Raw genomic sequence first — 13,931 nt, forward strand, 5'->3', positions numbered from 1 at the left:
TTCAGTTGTCTTCTTGTGAACCATCAAAGTTCAGGCTCATGTAACTTTATTCTCACGTACTTCTGGGCTGTGACGAACAATCATTTCTTTCCCAGTTTATTTGCAGATTGTCATAAAGAAATAAGCTTTGTTTTACCAAAAATTAAAAAAACTAAAGCTGTTTGTGTGCAATCGACATTTTAGGAAAAACTGCACATTCATTCTGTGGAGAAACAACTGAAGGTCTGAGGTCAGTCTGAATGTGGAGGAGTGTGAGCTCTGACAGGATGTTGATCCTTTTATCTGCTCAGCCTCTCAGCTGAGGATTAGTTTCCCTGCAGGAGGCTCAGATCAGCAGGCAGAGAATGGAGCGTCATGGACGGGCCGAGGTGTTCCGCTTGCTGCTCTGCTGGCTGATGGTCGGCCCGGTGCCGGCTCAGGTCCGCCACCCTCTGCCTGTGCTCTGGATGGAGAACCTGACAGCTGGCGTGGGTCCGGCTGTCAGACTGGCTCTGCAGGACCTGAAGAAACAACCAGAACCCCTGGGGAACTATGAGATCCAGCTCCAGCTGCTGGACTCACAGGTTAGTCTCAGACCTCTTCAGACTGCTGTAGCTCATGTTTACCTGTCAACAGATATTTCCTCCTCCCACTTTAATCAGGTGTGATCAGATAAAACTGCCTGCTGTTTCAAAATAAAAGCAGGGAAGAGTCTCCTCTTCCGAATCGTTCTTGTTCATTAACCGGCAGCAGCTGGATGGTTCAACAGGGAGGGATAAAAAAGGACCCATATATAAAGAGATGCAGAAGAAAATGCTCTTCTGGTTTTTCTTCATTATCTCTCAGAGCAGTTATTAATGTTGAAATGCAGAAATAATCAAATGTAAAAACTACAGAAATGTACATTTTAGTTTATCCTTGTCTCATTTTTTTGTATCAAATGTCACATGAGATCACTGAATAATGAAGAGTGGGACTGGCTCTGCCTCCTCAGACTCAGCAGGATGTGATGCTGCTGGTTAAATTTGTCTTTTGTCATGTTCTGCAGTGTGACCTTGCTAAATCACTCAAAGCTCTGTTTGACACCATGTGGGCGGGGCCACAGTACCTGCTGGTGCTCGGAGGGGTGTGTCCATCAGTGACGCCGCTCATCGCTCGCTCTCTACCTGCTCTCAACCTGGTGCAGGTACAGATCCAGTAACTCCATGCTAAAGGTGCAGGCCTCTGGTTGGAAACCAAACGGTCTGATGCCTTCTTGTCCTCTGATGTTTTAGGTGTCTTTTGCAGCCTCGTCCCTCAGCCTGGCGAACAGGAGGTGGTATGGGAATTTGTTCAGCACAATGCCGTCTGACAGAGCTCTGAACCAGGCCACGGTCAAGCTGCTGCAGCGCTACAGGTGGACCAGAGTCAGCATCCTCACACAGGAAACACCCAGATTCTCACAGGTGCGGAGGGGTTTGGTCCTCGTAGGAGCTGACTGTCCAGTAAATGGTGCAGTCAGGTGACCTTTCTGAGGATGAACTACTTCATAGTGAGGGAGAAAGGCTCGAACTGCTCCTCTGGAGCCTTTTCAGCAACATCCAACAAAAATAAGAAATATTTCACCGCTCCAAAGTCTTCCTCTGAGTGAATTGACACACTGAAAACAACAGAGAAGTTGTGTTTCAATTTCCAAAACTCCGGTTTCAAATCAACTCTCTTTTCTGCCATTTTCAGAGTGCTTTGTTACAGAAGGATCTCCGTCCTCACTTTTTGTTTGTCTCTTTTAAATATTCAGCTTCGGCCTTCTTGCTCATGACTGTGCAAAAACTCTTATGCAAACTGGAAACTCAGTCAACAGCAATGCTTTGGATTTATTGTACAAAGCTGTGTGCACACCTTCAGTGGTGATATAGTGTCGCTCATACCTGCAGGGGCGGCAGCTTCACACCAAGCTGAAAATACTGAAACATCAGCTCAACATGCTCAGCCTCCACCAGCCCAGCTCAGCTCCCTCATGTGGTGGGAGGTTCACAGCAAAAACAATACATAATACTCTTTCCTGTTATTTGTGTTTGCTCCTCCAGATGAAGAAGGATCTGCTCCGACAGCTGCTGAAGGCCAACGTCCAGGTGGTTTACACAGAGAGTCTCTCTGAAGACGTCTGCAGCAGCATGAGGAGGCTGAAGGTGCTGAGGGACCAGCAGAGTCCAGCAGAGCTCAGTAGACCTCCAGAGTTTTCACTGATTGATTCATTGATCTGTGGTTTTGGCTGCAGGATCAAGATGTTCGGATCTTCATCGGACAGTTTGAAGAAGAATCTGCCTCCGATGTTTTCTGCTGTGTAAGTTCGTGCTCCACACGGTGTGAAGGTAGACTTCCATGTGGCCTGATACTTTCACTGAAATATTATAGAACCTACAGCTGATTTAGGACCAAAGGTCTCAGCGTCTGGGTTCAGAAACAGAATCTTAAAACCCGCTGTCAGGACTCCTGGGACTTTGTGATGTCACAACAAAACAGCCACACCCACCTGGGTCCACCATCCAACCCAGCAGGATTTGGTTTAACCCAGAGACCAAAGCTTTGATCCTCTCCTGACTGTTAAAATCTAAAAGTTCTGACAAACTGCTTTTCCATCAGGTGGGAAAATATTGCAGATGTTTTGATTATCATTGAATTTTGTTTATAAATAAAGTTCTACAGGTTTGAATAAGTTCTGCTCGGCTGTCAGGACATTTTCAGTGAAATCGTGGCAGTGTTTGTCGTGTTGGCGTGTTCCCTCCCCAGGCCTACAGACTGAACCTCTTCGGCGCTCGGTACCAGTGGCTGGTGGTTGATGGGGGGGCGGCAGGGTGGCAGCTGGGCTGGCAGGAGACCGGCTGCAGGGCTGACAGCCTCCTGGTGGCTGCAGAGGGATCCATCAGGCTGCAGGTCCGACAGCTCGGCAGCTCCAACGCAGCAGGAGTCTCTGGACGGGTCAGGAAACGCCATCAGCTGTCTGATGATGCTGTCTCGTGTTCTAACGCTGACCTCCTCCTGCAGACTCCTCAGAACTACCAGGACTCCTACCTCAGACAGTTGGTCCAGGAGGGGGGCCGGTTCAGCCCCCTCCACGCCTTCGCCTATGACACCGTCTGGGTCGCCGCCAAAGCTTTGGGTCAGGTGATGGAGGCGGTGAAGCACAGACAGAAGTACGGTGTCCACAGGAACGTGGCGGTCAGGGAGGAGGAGCTGCAGAAGATGCTGCTGGAGGCCGTGAAGAAGACGCAGTTTGAAGGCGTCACAGTGAGAAGACAGAGAAGACGTGATCACATCTGTAGATCCTGAAATGCAGCAGATTTTTATTTCTTGTGTTTTTTAGGGACCTGTTTTCTTTCGTAACGGAGAACGAATGACGTCGATCGAGCTGATCCAGTTCCAAGGTGATCACATGGAGCCGCTCACCTTCAAGGCAGTATTCACCTTCTTCAGCACAGAGGAGGACTGTGTGTGTGTGTGTGTGTGTGTGTGTGTGTCCTCAGGTGGCGGGGGTGTGTTGGTGGGTCACTTCAGTACTTCCTCCCTGCAGCTCCGCCTGCTGAACCAGCTGCTGAAGTTCAAAGGTCAGGACCCTTGACATTTTATTTTGAAAGGATTCAGAAACCATAGCTAAACTTTAATTTGTAATGAGCCTGCGTCCAGGTCTCGGACCGCCCAGAGACCGGACCGAGGTCCGTGAGCAGCGTCGTGGCGTGAGCCTCCGTCTGTACGTCGCTGCTGCGTCAGCGGCAGCTGTGACCATCGTCATCACTCTGAGCGTGCTCAGCTTCGTCCTGCTCCACAGGCTCTGGTACGCGGTGGCTCGGCTGCTGTTTGTGGACGCTCGCTCGGCGGTGACCTTTGCCCTCCTTTCTGTCTGCCAGGCTGAGGACGACCGGCGGATCACAGGACGAGCTGCTCCTGGTGGGCGTCCTGCTCTCGTCCTCCTGGGTCCTGATCTCTGGTCTGGACGGAGCCTCGGTGTCCGACCGGACCTTTGAGATTCTCTGCTCTGTGAGTTCAAAGGTCAAAGGTCAGCTCATCAGTAGGACTCTGTGTGGACAGTCCAGTCATGGTGGACTCTTCTGGTCCTGCAGGTCCAGCTGTGGACTCTGATGGTGGGACACTCTGTGGAGGTCAGCCTGCTGCTCTGCAGGACCTGGACCGTTTATCTGCTCGGAGTCCAGGTGGATCTGGTCTGATGTGGACTGATGTGGTCTGATGTGGACTGATGTGGTCTGATGTGGACTGATGTGGTCTGATGTGGACTGATGTGGTCTGATGTGGTCTGATGTGGACTGATGTGGTCTGATGTGGTCTGATGTGGACTGATGTGGTCTAATGTGGACTGATGTGGACTGATGTGGACTGATGTGGTCTGATGTGGACTGATGTGGTCTAATGTGGACTGATGTGGACTGATGTGGTCTGATGTGGTCTGATGTGGACTGATGTGGACTGATGTGGATTGATGTGGTCTGATGTGGACTGATGTGGTCTGATGTGGACTCTGATGTGGACTGATGTGGTCTGATGTGGACTGATGTGGTCTGATGTGGACTGATGCGGTCTGATGTGGACTGATGTGGACTCTGATGTGGTCTGATGTGGACTCTGATGTGGTCTGATGTGGACTCTGATGTGGACTGATGTGGACTGATGTGGTCTGATGTGGACTCTGATGTGGTCTGATGTGGACTGATGTGGACTGATGTGGTCTGATGTGGACTGATGTGGTCTGATGTGGTCTGATGTGGACTCTGATGTGGACTCTGATGTGGACTCTGATGTGGACTGATGTGGACTGATGTGGTCTGATGTGGACTGATGTGGTCTGATGTGGACTCTGATGTGGTCTGATGTGGACTGATGTGGTCTGATGTGGACTGATGTGGTCTGATGTGGACTCTGATGTGGTCTGATGTGGACTCTGATGTGGACTCTGATGTGGTCTGATGTGGACTCGTTTGTCTTCAGCAGCGGAGGCGTGTGCAGCCACCAGGCCGGACTGCTCTCTGGATCCTCCTGCTGGATGTGTTTGTTTTATCCTCCTGGCAGATCCTGGACCCCCTGAGACGGGAGGTGCTGCAGCATCGCTCAGAGGTAACGAAGGAGCGACATGGAGTTAACTCTGAGTGTGGGAGGGGCTGATGGGAGCTGTAGTCCTGATGTATGTGGTGTCAGTTTGAGAACGGAGCGCAGCACTTTGAGTTTTAGCAGCAGGTTGACCTTCAGCGACCTGGTTTGTTCCTCCCAGACCGACCCGGCTGACCAGGACGCCGTCCTCCGGCCGTACTCAGAGCGCTGCAGCAGCATGAACCTGGAGCTGTGGCTCACGTTGGTGTACGGATACAAAGGCCCCCTGCTGGTCAGTAAGGACGCCGTGCCTCCGCATGGGGCTTTTCTGTCTTAATGTGGCGGGTCAGCGTAGAGAAACAGAAAATGTCGTCTGATTTGACCAATAAAGGTCTGAGGCTTTAATCAGCTGCAGGGAAACACCTCCAAGCTGTCATTCTCTCTCCTGATTGGGTGGTCCAGTCTGTCAGTCACATAGTAGCTCCGCCTCCTGGTCTGTTTCCCCCTAAACACCGCATATACATATAAAAAATGAACATCATGTTGTACTGAAGAATTGAATCCAGAGTCTCAGATAACGCTCAGCCAGAGGTGTTGATGTTGAATCGATAAACTGCGTCTCTTCTCAGGGTCTGGGCTGCTTCCTGTCCTGGAGCATCAGGTCTGTGCAGGTGGACCTTCCTGTTTGTATTAAACAGCTGACTCTGACTGTGTTCGCTGTGACAGCCTTCAGTGTGTCGGGAGCTTCAGCTTCATTGCTGACGTCCCACGATCCTCCTCTTCACTTCTGTCTGAGCAGCGTCCTCGTCCTCTGCTGTAACATCTGGATCCTCGGCTTCCTGTTTGGGCCGAAGGTCAGAGTTTTTCACTTTGGTTCTGAAGGATATGAATTCTCTAACTGAGGGTGTTTTGAATGTGTTTGTAGGTTTGGTATATGTGGACCGGCAGCGAGCTGCCGCCATCAGAGCTGCAGGGTGAAGCTACAGAGGAGGAAGATGATGAAGACCAGCTGAGCAGGTTGAACCAGGAGCTGAAGAGTCGGACTGCACAGGTGAGAACAGAAATAAGGAGTGTGCTGTTTCCCCACAACAAGAAGGTCCCGGTTGGGTTCCCGGCCCTTGAGCCTCCAAAGACATCCTGTTTGGGTTCATTGGTGACTCTAAGCTGTCTGTAGGTCTGAGTGGTTGTTGGTCTGTCCAGGCTGACCCCGCCCCTCTGGGATTGGCTCCAGAACCCCCCGTGACGTGGAAACAGCAGAGAAGATGAATGAATGAGTCCACAGTCAGAACGGAGTAATAATGCTGTCGTTGTGTTTGTTGTTGTCTTTGCAGCTGGATGTAGAAATACAAACCATCACCATGAAACTGTCGGAGACTTCAGAGTGTGAGATTCTTCACGATGTGATGAGGACCGCTGACATCGGTACCAGCAGACACGATGAGTCAGCCTGTGACTCCTGGTCGTCTGCTGTAACCGCGTCTGTCCCGACAGGTGAGGTTCGTTCTGTGAGCTGGACTCATGAGGATAAGGTCTGTGCTGACAGGAAACCGCCAAGGCCAGACGACATCAACTCTCCTGAGCAGTGAGTTCAAACAAACATGTTGACCTGTCCGATGATGTCATCACTTCCTCTGACTCACCATGTAGGTCATGTGATTTCTGGCAGCATGCGGCGCCGTCTCTCCATGCAGCTGCCCATCCTCCACCATTCCTACCTTCCCGTCGTTGGCGGTGTCCGGTCCAGCAGCTCCAGCCAGTTCGGCAGCCATGACATCACCTGGGATTCAGCACTCTGAAATGATTTGTATTTTCTATATTTAATTAGAAATGAAAATAAATGAAAGTCTGTGTTGAAGTGAATAATCGTTCTGTGCAGCCACAACAGGACAGAGCTGAAAAACAAACGAGCTGCTGCTCTGTGACGTCTGTTTGCTCTGGGATTTTCCTAAAATGAGAAAATCCAAACATGACCTTTGACCTGTGTCAGGCCGGCAGGAGCTTCATGTTCAAAAGTTGGAGGTTTTGGTGGTTAATAGCATCACAAGTGCCACCAGAAGACCGTCATGCAACCTCCACTGTTCTGTCTCCAGAGGTTCTGCTTGCTCTGATCCAATTCTTTTTGCATCAAAATAATGTCCTCTGCCGTAGCCATTGGTTCCAGTGAATACTGCCAATACTGCTTTACTCTCTCCACCACAACAAGTGAAAGTGAAGAAAAGCCCCAGATGGGATTTCTCTGTTTTCAGGTGGACTTGGACCTAGACCAGGTCTCTGGACGACCTCTGAGTCCTGAGGTCAGCAGGATCAGGTCTGAGGCTCCAGCCTCATGATGTAGACTGGATCAACAGGCTGTGGTCATTTATTATTATTATTATTATTATTATTATTCATGTAGTTTTCAGAGTCCGAGCAGAAAATTCTGTTCAGAAAAAACAACACATTATTCATGAATATTGGTCTGAAAATGATTTTATTGTTCATAAAAAAACAAAAACACCACAGCAGAGTCCTGTCAGAGGTCAGAGGTCAGAGGTCAGTAGGCGGGGCTCATGGGTTCATCATGCGCCGGGAGCCCAGGTGACAGTTGTCCGTGAAGAGGTTGTAGTTGGCGCCTCCAGCTCTCACAAGGTCAGAAACTGTCTTCGAGCCCTGGAAGTCTCTGGAGCTGACCGGCTGCGGAGACAAAAGACAAAGAGACAAACTGCTGACTTTGTCCTCCAGGGTGGACGTCATCACTCAGAGTCCCTGAACCAGCAGCCGATCTCTGCTCTCTGATTGGTTGCTCACCTCCCAGGCCGAGCTCATGTGTCGGGCATCAGTCACCACCGTCTGAGAGCTCCTTCCATATCCGTCTCCTTTATGGATGAGCCACCGAGAGCCGTCCTCCAGTGTCACTCTAGGGGACAGGAAGCAGTTTGAGGACCGTCAACAACACTGATTGTCATTGTCCTCATCGGTGTTGCTTGGCAATCAGATCACACATGTGAGACACAAACATGAGCGGAGGCCGGCCGTCTCATCCTCACACCTGGAAGACGTTTCAGCTAACATCTGTCTTTGTCTTTGAGCTCTGTGTTTGGTCTCCTCCAGGTTCCCCAGATCAGCTGGGTATGTGGACTCACCGGACTCCAGAGTGGCTGAGGGGCCCCACCCAGGACGAAGCTCCCTCCAGAGGCCTCTTCATCCTCTCAGCCTGATGCACCGGAGAGTTATAGAGCCGAGTCAGCGCCGAGCCCGACAAGTCGAAGTTGTGGTTCGGAGGAGAGCCGCCTGTCAGAGCACAAGACCAGTCACATCTATTCACAACACATCGCACAATTCACACCACAACAAGGAGAAGAAGAAGAAGAAGGAGCCACCTCCTCCGGACGAAGACTCCACAGTGAGAGCCAGCACAGTCAGAACCAGAACTGACAGCAGCACCTGAACCGACACCATGATGGACGTCTCTGTCTACCAGTCACAGCTCACTGAGACCGCCACATCAGGTTTTATAGAGTCCTGATGCTTCTCCTCCCAGTCTGGACTGTCCCACCTTACATCAGTCTGTCCTCTGGAGCTGGAATTTCCACACTGACAGTCAACACAACACATTTCATCACCTCAGCTGCGACGGGTCAATACAGACACAGAACTGGACCAGGACCTCAGGTGAGGAAGATGTTGGTCTCTTTAAATAATCCTGCTCTGTATATAAAGTGCCTCGATGCAACTTTGTTTTGATTTGGCGCTTGATAAATAAATGGGATTGTTTTGACTTCTGGTAAATCAGTTCTGTGTCTGTATTGATCCGTCGCAGCTGAGGTGATGAAATGTGTTGTGTTGACTGTCAGTGTGGAAATTCCAGCTCCAGAGGACAGACTGATGTAAGGTGGGACAGTCCAGACTGGGAGGAGAAGCATCAGGACTCTATAAAACCTGATGTGGCGGTCTCAGTGAGCTGTGACTGGTAGACAGAGACGTCCATCATGGTGTCGGTTCAGGTGCTGCTGTCTGTTCTGGTTCTGACTGTGCTGGCTCTCACTGTGGAGTCTTCGTCCGGAGGAGGTGGCTCCTTCTTCTTCTTCTTCTCCTTGTTGTGGTGTGAATTGTGCGATGTGTTGTGAATAGATGTGACTGGTCTTGTGCTCTGACAGGCGGCTCTCCTCCGAACCACAACTTCGACTTGTCGGGCTCGGCGCTGACTCGGCTCTATAACTCTCCGGTGCATCAGGCTGAGAGGATGAAGAGGCCTCTGGAGGGAGCTTCGTCCTGGGTGGGGCCCCTCAGCCACTCTGGAGTCCGGTGAGTCCACATACCCAGCTGATCTGATCAAATCAAATCAAATCCGATTTATTTGTATAGCACCAAATCATAACAAAGTTACATCAAGGCACTTTACATATAGAGCAGGTCTGGACCAAACTCTTTATAAATTTATTTAAAGAGACCCAACAGATCCCTGATGAGCAGGAAAAACTTCCTTTAAGAGGCAGAAACCTCGAGCAGAACCAGGCTCAGGGGGGGGCATCTGCCTCGACCGGTTGGGTTGAGAGAGAGAGAGAGTGACATAGGCATTGGAGGGGGGGGGGCGTAGGCAGGAACATGTTGTTGCATGAAGTTCATGGAGCTGTAATACAGAATTCATGCTATATGGGACCAGCAGGTGTTGCAGGAACATGGGATGGAGATGAGTCACCACCTGCAGGATGAGGACAGGGAGAGAGAGGAGAGGACCTGGGAGAGACAGAGACTTTGGCAGAACATGATTAGGAAATGCAAAGAGGGTGACAGGGAGAGACAGAGAGAGACAGAGAGAGGGAGGGAGAGGGGGAGAGAGAAGCTCAGTCCTTCCCCCAGCAGCCTCGGCCTATAGCAGCATAGCTAAAGAGTAGAGGACTTTTTAACTATCAGCTCTGTCATACAGGAAAGTTTTAAGCCTGGTCTTGAAAGTTACTAAAGAGTCCGCCCCCCGGACCGATGCTGGGAGTTGGTTCCATAGAAGAGGAGCCTGATAACTGAACGATCTGCCTCCAGATTTACTCTTGGAGACTCTAGGAACCACAAGTAAACCTCCATCTAGAGAGCGGAGTGGCCTGCTAGGACAGTAAGGAACTATGAGCTCTCTGAGATATGATGGAGTTTGGCCATTAAGAGTTTTATACGTTAAAAGAAGGATTTTGAATTCTACTCTATATTTTACTGGCAGCCAATGAAGAGCAGCTAACAGGAGAGAGATATGATCTCTTTTCCTAGTTCCTGTTAATATTCATGCAGCAGCGTTCTGAATCAACTGAAGGCCTTTCAGAGATTTGTTTGGACATCCAGATAGTAATGAGTTACAGTAGATCTGGGGATCTGGGGAACCTGGAGGAGACCAAACACAGAGCTCAAAGACAAAGACAGATGTTAGCTGAAACGTCTTCCAGGTGTGAGGATGAGACGGCCGGCCTCCGCTCATGTTTGTGTCTCACATGTGTGATCTGATTGCCAAGCAACACCGATGAGGACAATGACAATCAGTGTTGTTGACGGTCCTCAAACTGCTTCCTGTCCCCTAGAGTGACACTGGAGGACGGCTCTCGGTGGCTCATCCATAAAGGAGACGGATATGGAAGGAGCTCTCAGACGGTGGTGACTGATGCCCGACACATGAGCCGGGCCTGGGAGGTGAGCAACCAATCAGAGAGCAGAGATCGGCTGCTGGTTCAGGGACTCTGAGTGATGACGTCCACCCTGGAGGACAAAGTCAGCAGTTTGTCTCTTTGTCTTTTGTCTCCGCAGCCGGTCAGCTCCAGAGACTTCCAGGGCTCGAAGACAGTTTCTGACCTTGTGAGAGCTGGAGGCGCCAACTACAACCTCTTCACGGACAACTGTCACCTGGGCTCCCGGCGCATGATGAACCCATGAGCCCCGCCTACTGACCTCTGACCTCTGACCTCTGACAGGACTCTGCTGTGGTGTTTTTGTTTTTTTATGAACAATAAAATCATTTTCAGACCAATATTCATGAATAATGTGTTGTTTTTGTCATGTGACCTTCTGATATGAATCTCCTGTTTGGTGTCCACCAGCTCCTGCTGGTTGGAGGACATGGACAGCTCTTCAAGCACTTTATGTCTTCCTTTAGTCTCAACAAACAAACAAACACCAGTTTGAAAGAGTTGTTCTACACTTTTACTTGAATCAAATATTTCAGTACTCTCCTGTCGTCACTTCAGAACCTTCAGACCTGAAGAAGATCCTCAGAAGATCCCTCTCTAATCTGTTCTGATGACTCGTTGGGCCGATCCAGTCCAGATTATATCATGAAATGGAGTGAGTCCTCTCTGTTCTCCCATTCCGGACCGTCTTTGTTCTCATGTCAACGTCAGTGTTTCTCCACCGTGGACTTCCTGTCTGAAGTTCCCTCCTTTTCTGACTTCTCCAGTCTGTTAAATGAATCTGTGAAGCTGGTATTGGTTTTTATGATTTTGACAGCAGCCACATTCAGTCCGACCTGTCTGAAACCGACCTCAGACACCCTGAGCAGAGGACAAGTCTGTCCTCGTCCTCGTCCTCAGTCTTCTGCTGACGGAGCTCAGTGGCTCAGTTTCATTTAGGGTGAGACCAGCTGCTCTCTTGTCTCATCACTTCCTTTTCCTCCTGAACTTGAGATGATCAAATCAAATCAAGTCATATTTATTGATCAAGCTCCAAAATCGAATCCGAACTGTTTATAGTTTCAACACAATAAATGCTGGATGTCAGACTGACGCACACCACATCTGATTTCTGTTCTTTCTGATCATGTCTGAAGTCATCGCAGGACGTTAATCTGCTGTCAGAGACCTTTAACACAACCAGAAACCTGGACCGGGACCAGGGCCAGATTCAGGGACAACAAAGACCCGATTCCCTCCAAATCAAACCTCACTCATCCAGACGGCCACATGTCCGTTAGAGCGTCACAATAATCAAGTGTGAGTGAGCAAAAGTCGTCAAACTACCTTCAGCTGGATCAGTTGTTCATCCTCAGACCTGCTGCAGCAGGTTTGGTTCCACACCAACACTTCCTGTTTGTCAAACCTACAGGCTGCCTTTCTTTGTGTTGCCTCCTGCAGGTGGAGGCCACAAAGGATTTTAACGGCTGGAGGAGAAACTTCCAACCTGCAGTGTTTATCTCTGCTGCCCCACAACAAGGAGGTCCTGGTTCGATTCCCGGCCCCGGGCCTCCAAAGACATCCTGTTTGGGTTCATCAGTGACTCTAAACTGTCCGTAGGTCTGTCTGTCTCTGTGATGGACTGGGATTGGCTCCAGAACCCCCCGTGACCCGGAAACAGATCAGAGGAGAAGATGGATGGATGGTCCAGGAGTCCTGTCACGTGGCGGTCAATGAATGTCTCGTGGTCGTTCTCAGCCGTGACTTGATTGGTTTTCTGTAACGTGTCATGATTTAATTAAAGGTTTTATTCTCAAACTCTTTTGTCAGATCTTCTTGTTTGTCATTGAAACGTTCCAACATCAGAACTTCTCTGTTGATTGTTTACTCAAATGTTTTTCAAAGCAATTAGTTAATAATTGATAAATATGGGGAGTTTAATCGGACCGCCCCCCCGCCGTGTCCTGAGAGGCTCCCTGGTGATGAAATGTGTTGTGTTTACTGTTAACATGGTGGAAAACACAGACACCAGGACTGATGTGGACTGAGACCTGTCAGATCCTTCATCAGAACCAAACTGTAGAATATTCAACAGAAATTCAAATGAAAACGTGAAGATTAAATATGAGATGAGGCAGTTTAACTCCAGATACTTCTGATGATCAGGTCCTGGACTCTCTGAGTTCAGATCAGATCAGGTCCTGGACCCTCTGGGTTCAGATCAGGTTCTGGACTTTGATTTAATGAAATGTGTTTACTGCCAGTGTGGAGCTCCAGACTGGGAGGAGGAGCATCAGGACTCTATAAAACCTGATGTGGCGGCCTCAGTGAGCTGTGACTGGTAGACAGATTCTGATCCGTCATGGCGTCGGTCCAGGTGCCACTGTCTGCTCTGGTTCTGACTCTGGTTCTGATCTCTGTGGACGGCGGCCACCGTCCACGGTACTTAGACTGCAGTGGTCAGATTGGGTTGAAGTCTATGGGAAAATGTCCCTGCTTCTCAATGGATCGATTAGCTCAGTGAAGGTTTTCTGGCCTTCAGAGTTCTTCACGTTAAAGCTCGTCCCCGTTTGATGATGTTCTGTTAACTTTCCCAGAGTCACTCTGCAGAACGGATACAGATGGCTCATCCACAAAGGATCCAACTACGGAAAGTCTTCCCAGACGGTGGTGACGGCCGCCCGACACATGAGCTCAGCCTGGCAGGTGGGACAGGACACACACCGGGCGAGACGGAGACATCAGGGGTAACTGTTGTCCTCCTTCTTGTGTCTGCAGCCGGTGGTGGAGGACGGGATCCCGGTGAGAAGGGACTTCCAGGGGGAGAAGACGATCTCTGAACTGGTGGAGACCGGAGGGACGATCTACCGTCTCCTGTCAGACAACTGTCACCACGCAGCCAACTGCATCATGAACAGCCAGTGACCTCCGTCCTCCGAGGACAGGAGGTCCATCTGTCTCTGCTCCAGCAGGGGGGGTCAAGGACCAGCTTTAAGGTCTCAGCACAGAATAAATGAAAACATCTGTGGACCTTCAAAATAAAATGAAACCTTCTGTTGTCCTTCAGTTCTTTCACAGCTGCTTGAAGGTGTGCAGTCAGTTGTGATGACACTTTGTTGGATTATGTCACCACATGTACACAAAGATTGTGTGACTCTTTTCTTTTCCTTCAGGCCATCAAACTTTAACCTGTTTAATATTTTACAGTTTTAAAATACAAGAATTCGACATTTCTTCAGCTGGAGCTGATTTTAT

General features: G+C 49.8%; 2 protein-coding genes across 2 annotated transcripts; both read left to right on the forward strand.

Annotated features, from left to right (window-relative positions):
* Window positions 1-4,088: 4,088 nt before the first annotated feature.
* On the forward strand, window positions 4,089-5,881 carry LOC115045608 (gamma-aminobutyric acid type B receptor subunit 2-like). Its single transcript, XM_029505388.1, has 4 exons — window positions 4,089-4,166; window positions 4,957-5,082; window positions 5,237-5,347; window positions 5,782-5,881. The coding sequence occupies exons 1-4, from the start codon at window positions 4,095-4,097 to the stop codon at window positions 5,815-5,817; spliced, it is 345 nt and encodes a 114-aa protein (XP_029361248.1). The 5' UTR covers window positions 4,089-4,094; the 3' UTR covers window positions 5,818-5,881.
* A 108-nt stretch (window positions 5,882-5,989) lies between these two features.
* On the forward strand, window positions 5,990-6,851 carry LOC115044704 (gamma-aminobutyric acid type B receptor subunit 2-like). Its single transcript, XM_029503869.1, has 4 exons — window positions 5,990-6,106; window positions 6,387-6,477; window positions 6,547-6,637; window positions 6,722-6,851. Exons 1-4 carry the CDS (start codon window positions 5,990-5,992, stop codon window positions 6,849-6,851), a joined length of 429 nt encoding a protein of 142 aa, XP_029359729.1.
* The last annotated feature ends 7,080 nt before the right edge of the window (window positions 6,852-13,931 follow it).

Source organism: Echeneis naucrates, chromosome 6 (assembly GCF_900963305.1).
Source record: "Echeneis naucrates chromosome 6, fEcheNa1.1, whole genome shotgun sequence".
NCBI classification, from domain to species: domain Eukaryota; kingdom Metazoa; phylum Chordata; class Actinopteri; order Carangiformes; family Echeneidae; genus Echeneis; species Echeneis naucrates.

Excerpts from the sequence above, each read along its gene's own strand:
- LOC115045608 (XM_029505388.1), top strand. The coding sequence starts at position 4,095 with ATGGTGGGACACTCTGTGGAGGTCAGCCTGCTGCTCTGCAGGACCTGG. Across the intron at positions 4,167-4,956 it reads TTTATCTGCTCGGAGTCCAG|CAGCGGAGGCGTGTGCAGCC; the intron begins GTGGATCTGGTC and ends GTTTGTCTTCAG. Across the intron at positions 5,348-5,781 it reads GATACAAAGGCCCCCTGCTG|CCTTCAGTGTGTCGGGAGCT; the intron begins GTCAGTAAGGAC and ends TCGCTGTGACAG.
- LOC115044704 (XM_029503869.1), top strand. The coding sequence starts at position 5,990 with ATGTGGACCGGCAGCGAGCTGCCGCCATCAGAGCTGCAGGGTGAAGCT. Across the intron at positions 6,107-6,386 it reads TGAAGAGTCGGACTGCACAG|CTGGATGTAGAAATACAAAC; the intron begins GTGAGAACAGAA and ends TTGTCTTTGCAG. Across the intron at positions 6,638-6,721 it reads GACATCAACTCTCCTGAGCA|CATGCGGCGCCGTCTCTCCA; the intron begins GTGAGTTCAAAC and ends GATTTCTGGCAG.